Genomic DNA, 15472 nt, shown 5'->3' on the forward strand with positions numbered 1-15472 from the left:
AATCGACAATGATTAGTGTTTTTATTTTTGTTTTATTTTTTTAGATAAGGGAGGGGGATATTTGGATACTTAAAAAATTGGAAGGAAAAATCGGGGGATTTTTAAGAGGAAAATATTTGATTAAGGGGGAAACGGAGGGCGCTAAATCATTTTTTTTAAAATAGACTTATATCATCGGTTGGACTAAAAAATCGATGTCTATATTAACAAAAGACATTAGTTGATTACAAATGATGTCTAAAAAACCTTTTACATCGGCTCTAGGAGCAACCGATGTCTAAGAGGCGATGTCTATTCTACTTTTTCTAGTAGTGACTTGTCAATTTGTGATGGTATTTGGTTTTATTATCCGATTTAATTTGACTTCTCCGTTTGAGGAAGTATTTTTTGATTGATAGTCTATTGGTCGGATGATTTGTGGTTTGTAAATTTTATGGTTGGATGGTTTTGGATTGGTTTTCTGTGCATTGATATGTACAAGTAATTTTTTTTATTGCCATTACTCAACAGACAACAGTTACTCTCACAATCTGTAAAACAGTCTTCAAAATATGGTGTTCAGACAACGGTTCTATAGACTCGTTGTTTGAACCACATTTACCAAACAGTACTAATAACCATTGTCTACATGATCTTTCCATTTATTACCATTTAACAATGGTATGCAAAAACCATTGTTTGATGACTAACCAGATAACTATTATAATAAACACTTGTTCGAATTACACAACATAAAGGCCAAAACTGTTGTCTCAGACTACAAAAACTTAGTTTATTAACAATGGTTTTGAAGTGTTGTGGTTAAAGACATTTTACAATAGTGCATTTTAAAACGGTTGTCTGACTTGGTAATAGAACATCAAAAAGACAACACTTTCAAAAAACAGCTATAACTGTTGTTATAGAACCCATCAGACAATAGTTTTTCATGTCAAAGAAATCCACCATTGTGTGTCAATTTTGGACAACGGTTTTTTTTTCACCGTTATTTAAGAGGTGTTGTCTGATAGCAAAATCCTTGTAGTGTCAGTAACCTTATCTTGATACCTAAAAGTCATATATCCCTTAAAAGTCATTCATGATTGCTTGATAACCCTATTCTTACTCCTAAAATATGATACCATATTATACTTTGAACTTATGCTCACCTTCTTTATATTTCAATACCTATGTCTTATCTGTCTATTCTACCAGAATTTCCCGTCGTATGAAGTAATAACACCTATGAGAATAGATTCGAGAGCTACAACATATGGTGAGTACTCGAGAAATTAAGAAGGGTGATAAGAAACCTAAAGAGAAGATTCATGTGTTCCAGAGAATAACTGCTACCAGGTTATATGGAGCTACTAGTAAGTATTCCACCTCTGGTTATCTTGTGGAGTGGGATAGATGGATTTCAAAGAAGTTTGAGAAGATTGGAAATCAAAAGTTTTCTCGAAAATAGATGATGATGTTATGACCAAGCATGATACTTATAGAAGTAATGTGATGTGATATTAGTCAACCTTGTTTTGTAAAATAGATTTGATGATTACTAGATAGACTTGTTATACTCAGTAATCGTAAGAGATGATGATAAGAGTGTTACTAGTATGGAAGACTGGAAGTGAAATTATGGATAAGTTAATATGCAACGGTAACTGGAGTTTTTGTCGAGCAATAAAGACAAAATGAACCCAATAAAGGGTAGAAGGTATATGGAAAGGAATGAGCTCTTATCTGAATGTTTCCCTAATTTGATACTTGGTAGTAGATGAGAAGGACGACAACCAACTCATATAGTAATGACGACCAGACATGTGATTTCAAAAATTTTAAACAGTTTTCAAAAGAGATTTTCTTAACAATTTTTTTCTAAAAGTCCTTTAAACAAAACAAGTTTTGAAAACTTGGTTGTCAAACTACTAATTGAGTTTCTTGTTTGCTATAAGATTCAGATTATCAAGAAAAATACTTGTTCTAGAAGTTAGTATGCTTCATTTAGCAATCCAAGTGGACCCGCTATTATCGAGAAGATTTAATTGTTCCTAATAGGAGTACAAATATTGCTTGATAAGTTTACCGACAGAACCAATGTACGGAGAAATATTCATCCAATTTCTGATACTATTAAAGTTCAAAGAATACGTCGATTTACAAGAAGCCGAGTAGGAGCAAAGAAGATTGAGAGAATCTCACGACTTTTCAAAAGAAATAATGTAATTAGCAAATGAGTCAATATGTTGAATGATCGGTAGCGTAGGAAAAATTTAAAGTTATGATTGTAAATCTTGTAAGAGTGCAAATAGGGTCGAATTATATAAATATTGAACATGGAAGCAAGATGCTAAAGATACAAGACCTAATAAATGGGAATTTATTCTAATGATCAATTAAAGAAGGCATTTCAGTGAACTTTCTAAAGTTAATATATGACTCGGAATGGGATCTATTGATCGGACAAGCGTTGAAGCTGTAAATAAATGAAATGTGGATATCGACCAATGATATCATTCTTTTCTATACTAATATATATTCTTATGAATCTTGAATAATGTATGAACTTCTTTCATGATCAGCTCTATGAGGTGATAAGGAAATTGTTGTATTTCTTTCAAAATCATTTTTCCCTCAAATTTTATTTTCTGAATGAGACAAGCAATGTTATGATGTGACACTTTGTTAAAATAATGAGGAGTTTGGTGGGACGCCACCTAATCATGTGTTGTATGCCATATATTATGAAAGACTGGCCATCTTGAGTACAAATATGGTTGTCTCACTCATATCCAAATTATCATTTATTACTTCTTCTTCAATCATAATTTGTTGATTTATGGATCCTTCCAATTCTTTCCTTGTACTCTTATTCCTTACAAAAAGAGTTTCCAGTCAGAATCATATACACAAATTCCTTCTTGTGTAAGGTCTACTCTTTAAATATTTTAAAAGGAAGTTAAATGAACCCGTATAGCAGATGGAGTTACGTGGATAATTGCAAGCTAATAAAGGGTGGATATTTACGTGCAGAGAAGAACCAATTATGCCGATAGTGTGGTTGTTATGAAGACATCAAATCAGAAGCGGAAATCTTTATACATGATACGTTGCAAGTATGAGATTTTGGCATGAATTGCAGTAATTAACGAACCGTATGAGGTAAATTAACTAGAAGAATAAGAAAGTGAAGCTGCGTATATCGGATAAGGCAAAGAATTGATTGGACAATGGAAGCGAATGAAGAAATTCTTAATAATAACCAAATAATTGATTAATACATTATGAAGATGAAACATACCTCAATCATGTGAGAGATATTTTTCATGAAGATTCAAGATCGAAGAAGTTCTAGTTATGAATAAACTTTAAGGGTATTCTTTAAGGAATGGTTGGGTTTTCCCACTAAAGTAAATGAGTTATGGAAAATTTGATACTCATAACCGAACCGGTGAAGGAAGTTCAGTATAAAAAAGCATAAGTGGAGATGAAGGTATGGTGGTCTAACTATAATAATTTTTAAGAAATGATGCTTTAAAACCAAATAAATTCTTTCATAAGATCATGATAGTTGAGACCATGTGTTGGTTATCAAAAGTTGAACAAGTTAACAAATAAGAATAAGTGTATGTTTTCAAGGATGGATAAATTGCTAATTAGAAAGCATGAATCGAAACACGAACTAGAAGGATTCTAGAATAATTTATAATTGTACTCAGTAGTAAAATTTTGTTATAATCAGAAGATATGAGAAAAGGTATGGTATAATAAGAATTGTTCGCTATAATCCTAAGTTGAACTAAAGATATGAGTTATACGGGTTAGTATTATGTATGGTGGTGAAATGGTGAGTTTAGAAGGTGGAAGTTGATTGGTCTACTTCTGGGTTGATTGTTGGTGTCGGCTTGAGTCCGACTTCCAGTCAATAATATAAAGGAGATGCTGCCCAAATACCTTACTCTTAAAAATAGAAAGTATATATTCATGTTAATACTCAAAATAATTGTGATCTCGGCTCTTAAAAAAGGGTAGTTACAGTAAATTCGTCTATATAATTGGTCTTTGATTTCATTTAGCTAGTCTTCACTTGGTGTAATTGATCAATTAAGTGAGATAATTGGCTAATTTTATCAATTAATGGTCAGTTAGATGGAAATCGGTTCCAATTAGATTAAGTCAAATTTTGATGTGACTTTGAAATTCGAAATCAAAGCAATGAGAAATTTGGAAAAAGTAAGGAACAAGTAAAATTCAGAAATTGCAGCAATTGTGTGATGCTTTACTTGAATGAATATGCCCTTTTTAATGGACAAGAGAAATGAAAAGTTATTTAAATAGAGATGAATGGACAAGTGAGAGAAATGTTCTCAAGAACTAAAGGTTTAAGATAGAGCAAAGAGAAGGAATGAAGGAAGGAAAGGAAGAAGGGAGGTGGAATCAATAAGAGATTAATAACTACACAAATACAGATTTTATTAGACAATCAAAGAGATTTTATAATCTGTAATAAAGTTTATTAAAGGACGTCGTGTTTCTAAATTGTTTTGAGAATCATACAATAAATGATTTACCATTTTTTCTGTTTTGGATAAAATGTGAGATACAGTTTTAATTCAGTTTCTAAAGACCCAAAAAGGGCTAGGGAAAGAATAGAGCTATGTTGACTAGTAGCTAGTTAATACATATATCTATAGCAACATAGAAACTACTCTATTGTAACATACTAATCTCTGTTATAATAGATCTCAATAGAAACATATTTTGGACTCTATAGTAACATACTTAGTGTGTTGCAAAAGATCTTAGAATTTCTTTCAGAATTGTGGGGCTCTTAGGGGGCCGACCCGTGGGGCCTATCTGTGGGACCTATATATGGGACCTATATGTGCGGCCCACATATGGACCTAGTTATTTACCTATGGCAACATACCTGAAAAATAATTGAAATACACCTCCTGAATATTGCATTTCCCGAAATATACCAAGTAATTTCAAGGAATATTCATTCATACAACCAGTTATACATTCATACAACCAGTTATACACATCAAATTCACTAGTACAAAATCAAACTTTTATGTCGCCTAATTTACGTCGCACATAGAAGAATCTGACGTATATAAGACTTCATACATCAGATTTTTTAAAAAGGCAACGTATATTAACCTTCTGAAAGTACCATTTATGTTGGTAAAGTAAACAACCAATATATAAGGGTGACATATACGTAGTCTCTAAATTGGTCTACGTATAAAAACTCATTTACGTCAGGTGCGGTTCGCCATTGTATAAGATCATTACAAATACTTAGCATATACGCCTGTTTTTCAGCACTCGATATATATGTGATTATATATACATTGGCCATCTCTAATCCGAAGTAAAATAATTTTTTTAATTATTAAAAAAATAGTTTAACTAAAATCTAATAGTGGTCGGGCCTATTTTAGTCTATTCTTCCCAAAATCAAACTATATCCATTATAACATCGCTCGATGGAAACATTGGTCCTGGAAACCATCACACCTCATTCATCTATCAGAGCAAATTCCTAACTTACATTTCTTGTATGAAGTATGTCAATACTTACGATTGAATATGTATACATAAATAGCCATGTAACAAATTTTTTCTTGTTAATTTTCCCATCAGTTCTACCTAGACCTGGAAATTCGGATAACCAATTCAGTTTCAGATCAGATCAATTTTGGATCGGATCTACTTTCGGATTATGATATATTTGAAGACCATTCGGATCGGATTAGTATACGCTAAAGGAACATTATTTAATTTTATTAAAATATGAAGTAAAATGTTTGTTCAATTTTTGTAATAATTTTTCAAAGTGTAATTATTGATCAAGTAGTGAATTTTTATGAATTATTAAACTATTAAATAAAAATAGTATAAGAATTCGTGGTTTAGTTATTTTGTATTGAAATATTGTGTGGATTATTATTTTTAGAATTTCTCCACACGAGAAGTATTTAAGTAGGAAAAGGTGAGATTTCTTGAGCAGTGAGCTAATAAACGGAAATATGGCAAGTTTTATTTCCTCACTTTCCTAATTTTGACCTTGGTAATTGTTGTGCATATTTTAATTTACAATTTACAAGTTCATTATTTGAGCTTTATTCACGATTATATTTAACTTGAAACACGTTCCCTCGTTCAAGACACCCGGTTAAAATGCCTTATTTATATTGACCAAATTAATTTATTTCCTTACATGACTATCCCTACTGTTCAGGACAATTTTTTTATTTCCTATTGATGGACATAAATTTCTATGTTCGTCTAATTTATTTCAAAGTCTTGAATCGATTTATTTTCTGGATCAATTTTTTAATTTCTATCAAGTTTTGAAATAATAATTTATCAATTCATTAAACCCTTCCAAGTCTCATGATTGATAAATCGATTACTTATTCTACCTTTATTTTTTCACATATATATATACTGGTCAACGTGGGGTTTGACCTCCAATTATATATATATATATACATATGACTAAAGTTCTATGGAGTCCACCGTTTAATTGGAGTCCTCGGAGTCCATCTATATTTTGTAAATAATATATTTTTTTTAAAACATGTTATCTTGCAAAACATGTTTCACAAATATCATTATTTCAATAAAATTATGCAAATCTCATACATTTACAAATACAATATATTTATTCTGCAACATGACCATTTATGTTCTACAAACTAAAATTATTTTGTAAAATAATATATTTTGTAATGTTATACTTGTAAAAAGTATACAATGAGCAAGATTTTCTAAAAATAATGGACAACATATAACTTAACTTTCTCTCTCTCTCTATATATATATGAGTGATATAACCATTATTTATGATCAAAATAATTTTATTTTGTTTGTAGTTTTAACAGTCAAGAATCAGTTTGACTAGTCCCGCTTACTGGTGTTTAGTCAATTGATATTTTATTTTTTAATAAATATTTATCATTGATCCAACCGTATAGATATCAATATATATATAAATATATACATTTATATATATATATTAGTGGTATAACCAAAGTTTCAGATCAAAGTTATTTTATTTGGTTTGTCCTTTTAACATTCAAATATGAGCTTGATTAATACCACTAACTAGTGCTAAGTCCCATATTGATGTTTCGATTTTCATAAAAATATTTATGAATGATTCAATCGTATAGATGTCAAGATCCATATATAATAGTGATATGAAAAAAATTTCAGAAAAAAATAAATTAAATTGGTTTCTATTTCAACAGTCAACGAGTGGTGACTAGTACATTTCACTACTAGAGAAAAGTCAATAGACATCACCATTTTAACATCAGTGGAAAAAAAACCGATTTAAAAAACATGTTTAATATTGGTTATTTTCAACCCGATGTTAAAGATATTTTTTTACATAATATTTTTAAATAACCGATTACTAATAGTATTTTTTTCAAAAATATAACCCTATGTTTCACATCGGTTTTGTTTTAACTGATCATAAACACTAACTTCCACATCAGTCATTTAAGGACCGTTGTGAAGGTTTGGTATTCGCATTGGTCCTTAACTAACCGATGTCTATGTTAAAATTTAAAAAAATAAAAAAAAGTAGAAGGCCGGGAATAATTCCTCCTCTTTTGTACTTTGCCAAATATTTCCCTCGTTTCCCACATATTTCCCCGCTGTTTTTCTCTCTTCTCACCAAATATACATCTCTGTCTCTCGCCCCCCTCTTCTCTCTATCTCATCCCTTAACATCTCTCCCTATCTCTTTCCATCGCTATTACCATCAATCAACCCTTAATCGAGCAATCGAGTTTTAATATGTTCTACATACAACCCTAATCGAGCAGAATCAAGCCCTAATCAAGCTGTAATCGAGTCAATCGAGTCAACCAATAGAGCCCTGATTTGTAAGTAATTATCATTTTTTTCTTTTTTCTTTTTTTTTTAATTGAGCCCTAATTTATAAGTATTTTTCATATCTTGTTTCTCATCTCCGTGTACCCGCTTCTCATCTCCTTCTCAGATTTTGTAAGTCTTCGATTACACTTTTCGTTTAATTAATTTTTTCATGTATTTTTTGAATGGTAAAGCATGGTTGTAGTACGATACATGAATGTAATTTACTTGTATGTATTTTGAAGGGGTTAAGGTTAAAATTATACTTCATCTTTTAAAGGGTTTCGTGCGACTTTGTGTGTTTTACTCGTTTATGATATTGGAGATAAAGGTGAAAGATGGAAGTGGTCTTGGCTGGATGTGACACTTACACATTGGTGGAATGAAGCTTCACTTAGAGTTTCAGAAGCTCTTAGAGTGATTGCTACTGTTTTATACCAAGAAAGTTACTGTGAATTAATTTTACTGAAGCTTTGTGTTCTAATGATACATGTTTTCAGTGTCTCTTGTAGGGATGATTTAATTTCCAAGGGATTCAAACTATAGCTGTAAGGTACTTGGTGAATTAACATCTGAATGAATAGGATAACAATGTAGAACCTTTTTTTTATTCTATTACAGTTGCCCAAGTTTATTTAGCAGCCACATTTTTGTTGAAAATTTAATCATTAGGATGCTATGTGGCGACCTATTTTTATTGAAGTGTTCAGTCCTGTAGGTTTGTGAACCATTAAAATTTTTGATAAAGCATAACTAGTTTATTTATTAAACACTTGCTCATTAATAATGTATTCAACTTAATTAATTTGTGTTTACACGTCATGTACTTGTTGGACTTTTTCAATATGCCTGATAGTATCTTAAACTCTTATACACCACTTCTCTTGAGCAGAATATACTTCCATCACAATGTTAAATACCTATAATTTTATGTGTTAATTGCATCAGATAAGACATTGTTGAGGCCAACATCACCAACACCTCATCTCGTAAAAGAGACAATACTAGCAATAACATGAGGAGCACCATTTCCCAATGGAAGCAGAGTAATACCAGCTATAGTTGGAGAAAGATTAAGAAATTTCGACAGATTTTGGACGGAAGGACAGAAGTACTCAGAAGCTGTATTAGCAAGTAAATAAAACAAAAAAACAAGCCAGAGGAGAAGAAGGGAATAGCCCAACACAGGGAACTACCCACAGCTGCAGTAAAATATTTCAAGGCAGTTTATATAACCTTTTGGCTTGCATGATTTGTTTGATCTAATGTATACACACTTGGTCTGATAATCAGTGTAGTTGTGCAGACCAGAGCAGCCATCATCTTGGACTAGGAGATATGAATATTGTGTGAGAACTACAGGTAGAGATGCACAAAAAGCTCGGGCCCGAAAATATGGCCCGGCCTGATTCGGTCAAAACCCGGTCAAGCACGGCCCGGTCAAAGCCCGGCCTGGTCCCGGCCCGGGCTTCGGGCCTCGACGGGCCCTATATTTTTAGGCAAGGCCCAGCCCGACCCGGTTACAAGCCTGGGCTTTGGCCCGGCCCGACCCGGTTAAAAGCCTGAAAAAGCGCGGTTATAATCTGATTATTATAATATATTTTCTTATATATTTATAAATTCACATTTACTATATATATAAATAATACTTTAAACACATGTATACATTTACATATTTGTGATTAATAATATTATTTTTATACTTTGTTGCATAAATAATGACAGAAGATCTAATAAGTACACTATATATATTTGGATATCATTGTTATCATAACAATGATAAAATATATTGTCCTATAAACATGTTTATTTTTTGCCGAACTTAAATGTTTTCAACGAAGTAATGTTTTCATAAAATATTCCATGTAAACTAATACATTTTTACGATGATCTACTTGCAATCTGCAGGTGATGTTTAATTGGAAAAAGCATATAAGTTGGTAGTTAAATAAGAGGACAATAAGAAAATGAAGTATGTATTAGAGAAGAGAGGAAGTTTCATGGTATTGATGTGAGAAAAAATTAAAGTGCTAAAGTTAGGATTTAAAGCAGTCCATGGATTATGGAAAATAACTTACTGTCCATTGGGGAAGTATTAATTTTGATAGTATCTCAAATCTCGATCATGTTCATAGAATTATTGTACAACGCGACAAAGCAGATGAGGGAGGTGCAAAGGATTTAAAGATGGTGTCTAAATCCAACTTGTATTTTTTGGCATTTGGCATTTTTAATTGCACTGCGACCTGGAGGTGTATTTTGTAGTATGGGAGAAAGTATGTGGTTGCATTAATTCCTTGTAAAATTAGCTAGCTTTTCTTTTTAACATGTACTAGTCAACTCTTTTTAATGAGTTCCTCTGTTAATAAGCAACATCTATACGTTTATTGTTTGATACAAATCAGAATATTTATTTCTTCATGGTTTTATTATTAAATATGACTTCTTTATTGAGATGCTAGATGGAGCCCTTAATTATAAGTGGGAACTTAGGTTCTACAATTCTGACAATATGTATTGCAACACTGATTTTAGATGGAGCCCCACTTTTGCCACGTCAAGAGTGGGTCCCACAATATGTAATGCATCACTGATTTTAGTCATTTGCAACACGATTTTTATTCATATGTAACATCATTTTTAGTCTTATGCAACACCATATAGAGTCAAATGCAATATTTTAAAAATTAAAAAAATTGACATAGTTATTCTGTTTTTACATTATTCCTCCCAAACAAGGCATCCAACAATCAATACAACAAGCATCGAATGAAATTTAAAACTTACTAAATTATCAAAGTACCAAATTCTAACTCCAAAAGAACAAATGAGCAATTTTTTTTCTTTTCTTTTCTAAATAATATCACCTACCCATTTCAACTCTAGCCTTTCAACTCATTTTGACCTTGTAAAGCAGATAGTGTTTGTTTCCAGCCAAGTAGAGAACTGCCAGTCGATGTGATCCAGAGACAAAAATGCCTGTATTTGAGATGACTTTAAACATCATTCGGAAAAGCATCCATGTAGATTTATGCTTCATTATTGAGTTCGAACCAATATCTTTAGCAATTGCTGAAAGCAACCATTTTAATAGACAATAATCAGATAGTCGAGTGAATACTGTCAAACAAAACAAAAATTTATAAGAAAAACCATGCTCCAGCTTACGGAATTATAGGCAAACCTATACTGAGATAACACTGCACCTTATTCTGGTACAAACTAAATAAATAGTATGCATGGACATACATTTAATTGTAGGATCGAGAAAAGCAACCAAAAAAATAAAATACTGACATATTAGTCTTCTATCCAAAAAAATTGCTTTGCACATAATTTCAGCACATAGTCTAAGACAACCATGCCCCTCTTTCACAGTCATTATTGAGATTATCGATATTCTTTCCTGAGACATGAAATGGGCCTTTATCTGGCTTTTGAATTCGGATCCTTCCTAAGTCATCCTTAACAGCCTAAAAGAGATTAGGAGATATATAAGAAAAACTGAAACATATCATTAAAGAAAGGATGAGATAAGACCACAAGAAGCACAAAAAACTATTATCATGTCATAGCTGGTTAGAAGCTATCAAATTTAACTCTCTTAAATATTCACATATCACTTTTTTACATGATTTTATCATAGACAACAGAATAAATATATGCTTCAACTTTGGGATTCCATATTTTACTATGATAAAAGTTGACTTGAAATTTGGCTTTGAGTTCTAAAAACTGAAAAGTAAAGCTGAGAAGATTTTTGAAAAGAAGACGGACATAAGGAATTTTAAAGATTTCGGAGAGGAACAGAGGATAGCAAAGAACTATATAAAAGTGGTAAGAGTATTCAAAGAGAATATAGCAAGATACATATATTACATTTCCAGCCAACTCTTACCCAATATTTATATAAACCAACTTTGTGAATTATTTTTGAACATCCATGTACAAGCAAGCTCTTTAGCACATTGCCACCATGATACACATTGCCCAACTACTTTAATTAGAAATTTCTCCTGAAAACTAAAACTCATCTCTACAATAGCCACTGCTAAACTACTTCTTAAAAGGAGCTTCAGAATGCTAACTTATAAAGCAGAAGTTGTTGGTAGATGGAGTATTGACCATACACAAAGTGATGAAGCAGAAGGTCTTTGTGACAGTGTAGACTATGGAAAGAAGAGGAATCGAATGAAGCAAAGTCTAATAGTGCCAATTTCTCAAAGAGGAACTCAAATTTGGTCATCAGGTCCCGAAATTCGATATTAGATGAAGACACAGATGTATATGTATAGAAAGTCAGAAAAACATAATTGAATTGAACTTGAAAATGTAACACTAAAAAATGATTAATTCCGTAATTAAAGATTCATAATCCACTAAACAAAGTTCATCATGTAATCTTACTCCAGCAAATAGCAGGAACAACAAAAGATCTACTGCCGATTCAGTGGGCGGCTGTTGGCAGCAGAGACCCTAGATCCCCACTCGAGCAGCTCTTTGCTTGTATCATCCTTGTGACAAATCACTTCAATGAAGCAAAGACAATCTTTTTTTCTCCCGTTGTTGTCTTTATTAATCAATTTTCCACAGGAATGGATATACCTGAGAATGATGAAAATGATATTTCTTCTGATTCTTCAGATTTTATCAACCATGTTAAAGGTGAACATCAGCCACTTTATCCCGGATATGAGAGTTACACTAAGTTAAAAGCTTTAATTAAGTTGTACAATTTGAATGTGATGCTTGGTATGTCTGATTCATGCTTCTCTGATGTTCTACTACTAATCGGGTCTATGCTCCCGGAAGGCAACAATATTCCTTCTTCCTTCACTGAAGTGAAAAAAACCTTATGTTCATTAGGAAGGGGGTATGAAAAGATACACGCATGTCCGAATGATTGTTTATTATACCGTGGTGAGAGAGATGAGGATGAGACTACATGTCGTATATGTAAGGCCTCTAGATGGAAATTGAATCGGAAAGAAGTGGAACTGGAAGGGGTCCCTGCTAAGGTTTTATGGTATTTTCTGTTGATACCGAGATTAAGAAATTTATTCAGTACACCGCACATTGCAAAAGAAATGACTTGGCATGACACTAGGCGGCAAAAGGATGGTAAAATGAGGCATCCAGCTGACTCAAAAACATGGAATGACACTGGGCGACCAAAACTGGCCCGAATTTGCATCAGAGACCAGGAACCTTCGATTAGCTTTATTTGCTGATGGTTTCAATCCCTTTCATGGAAACCATACTAATCACTCAAGTTGGCCTGTTTTACTATCAATTTACAATCTTCCTCCCTGGCTTTGTATGAAGAGAGGATATATTATGCTGTGTTTATTGATATCAGGACCAACTGAGGAAGGAAATGATATCATCGTGTACCTTCAACCACTTATAGAAGATTTACAGGAGTTGTGGCGAGGGAGACAAGTGTATGACGCATATAAGGAAGAATCTTTCATATTTAGGGGCATTTTATTATGGACAATAAGTGATTATCCAGCCTTAGGGAACTTGTCGGGAAACGTCATTAAAGGTTATAATTCTTGTACTGTATGCATTGATCAAACAAAAGCTACCATGCTTGTTAATTACCGCAAGACGGTGATCATGAGGCATCAGAGGTGGTTGCCCCGTCATCATCCGTATAGAAAGCAAAAATCAGCTTTTGATAACATGATAGAGAAGGAGGGTGCTCCTATTCCGTTAACTGGAGAGCAAGTTTTTCAAAGAGTATAACATCTGAGGGGTCATGTCTTTGGTAAGACACAATGCCCACTTCGATGGAAGAAAGGTGAAGCTCGACCCATATGGAAGAAGGTTTCTATATTCTTCCAACTCCAGTATTAGAAGTTTTTTCCAGTCAGGCATGTCCTCGATGTGATGCACATCGAGAAAAATATATGTGAAGCTTTGCTTAGAACTTTTCTAAATATTCCGGGAAAGATAAAAGATCGGGAGTCTGTCCGTCTTGACATGGCTAAAATGGGAATAAGAACAGAGTTGAGGCCAAAAATCCCGGAAAGAAAGAGAAGGTGTCGTTGGCTTCATAGAACTTATTACAGGATGAAAAAAAACTATTTGCTCATCCTTTCTTAAAATGAAGTTATCGGATGGATTTTGTTCAAATATCAAAAATCTGGTAAATATGGAAAATCTGCGACTTGGTGGAATGAAATCGCATGATTGTCACACATTATTACATCATTTGCTTCCATTTTCAATTCGATCAGTACTGTAAAAAGAAGTCAGGTGCACAATTCTTAAGTTTTGTCTCTTCTTCAAGGCAATTTACAGTAAAGTCATCGATATAGATAAACTGGAAAAAATCCAATCTCAGTTGGTGGAAACATTATGCAAGATTGAAAAGCACTTCCCTCCCTCGTTCTTTGATGTGATGATCCATCTCTCAATTCATCTTATGAGAGAGGTTAAACTTTGTGGGCCAATATTCCTATGTTGGATGTATCCTTTTGAAAGATATATGAAGGCGTTTAAGGGATATGTACGGAATTCAGCTCATCCTGAAGGATGTATTGCCGAGGTATATGTCGCCGAAGAGGCCGTCGAGTGTTTGGTAAATTTTGGAGAAGCTACCACAGGATTGTCGCGAAATCCTAGGCAAGAGCAAAATGCTGGCAGACCCTTATTTGGTGCAACCATGATAAAGGCAATCAATCACGACTTGCACCTAGCACATTTGTGTTTTTTGCAAAATAGTAATGACATAAGGCCATATTTTGATTAAGCAGTTATTGAAATATGTGTGTGTGTTATTTTCTTATTTTGTGCATTTTGATCAATATATAAAATCTGTGGATTTTACTCGCAGGGGGCATATGGCATCTTTGATGACGAGATTCAAACACCATGAAAATGACGAAGTCTGGCTAAAAAATAAGCAAAATGATACATTCCCCACATGGTTTAGGAAAAATGAATGATTTTTATTTGGTTTTAACATTATATGTAGGCCTAATTAATATGCTCACAATAATTAGTCATACTCAAAGATGTTAATTTAACAAATCTAGAACTCCACCCTATCAGTTTCTACATATTTTAAATTGAATAATTAGTAATTTTCCTCGGATGCATATTACATTTTTGATACATTAAAAAGAGAATGATTATCACACAAGAGAAGAATGCAGTAAAATACCTCTCTCAACCACTATTTTCTAGATTTACCCTAATAAAAGACTTGTTATTTTACATGTTGTCTCTATACTTTCATTTCTGTTTCCAGTGTGTTATTTTTACATTTTTCAAACTTTCCTTTATACCATTAAATAATAGTACTTCCACTAAAATGCTCTGCTTCTGCAACTAAAAGTTTAGACAGAAAATAAGGGGAAATATAAAAACCAATAGATTTATAATAAAAAAATAAGTAAAAAGATGCCTCAAGACTTTTATATTCTTATAGTAGCATGAAGAAAATTTAGTTTGTTTAAAAAAGGTAAAAATAGGAATAGCTATGGCTACCATGATAATTAAATATTAAATACTACAAATATAAAAATAATTCAATATGTCTTTTCTCACTAAAACATAATGAACCTCTCTTTTATTATTTCAC

General features: G+C 32.6%; 1 protein-coding gene across 1 annotated transcript; it reads left to right on the forward strand.

Moving 5' to 3' along the window:
- The first annotated feature begins 12473 nt into the window (after positions 1 to 12473).
- On the forward strand, positions 12474 to 14638 carry LOC141674347 (uncharacterized). Its single transcript, XM_074481074.1, has 3 exons — positions 12474 to 12999; positions 13238 to 13623; positions 14177 to 14638. The coding sequence occupies exons 1-3, from the start codon at positions 12474 to 12476 to the stop codon at positions 14636 to 14638; spliced, it is 1374 nt and encodes a 457-aa protein (XP_074337175.1).
- Positions 14639 to 15472: the final 834 nt, after the last annotated feature.

The sequence above is a fragment of the Apium graveolens genome, chromosome 7 (assembly GCF_009905375.1).
Source record: "Apium graveolens cultivar Ventura chromosome 7, ASM990537v1, whole genome shotgun sequence".
Lineage (NCBI taxonomy): Eukaryota > Viridiplantae > Streptophyta > Magnoliopsida > Apiales > Apiaceae > Apium > Apium graveolens.

What these genes read in the sequence shown, in the direction of transcription:
- LOC141674347 (XM_074481074.1), top strand. Translation starts at nt 12,474, where the DNA reads ATGGATATACCTGAGAATGATGAAAATGATATTTCTTCTGATTCTTCA. An exon ending in CACTAGGCGGCAAAAGGATG is followed by an intron (nt 13,000 to 13,237) that starts GTAAAATGAGGC and finishes TATTGATATCAG; the next exon opens with GACCAACTGAGGAAGGAAAT. An exon ending in GAGAGCAAGTTTTTCAAAGA is followed by an intron (nt 13,624 to 14,176) that starts GTATAACATCTG and finishes CTCTTCTTCAAG; the next exon opens with GCAATTTACAGTAAAGTCAT.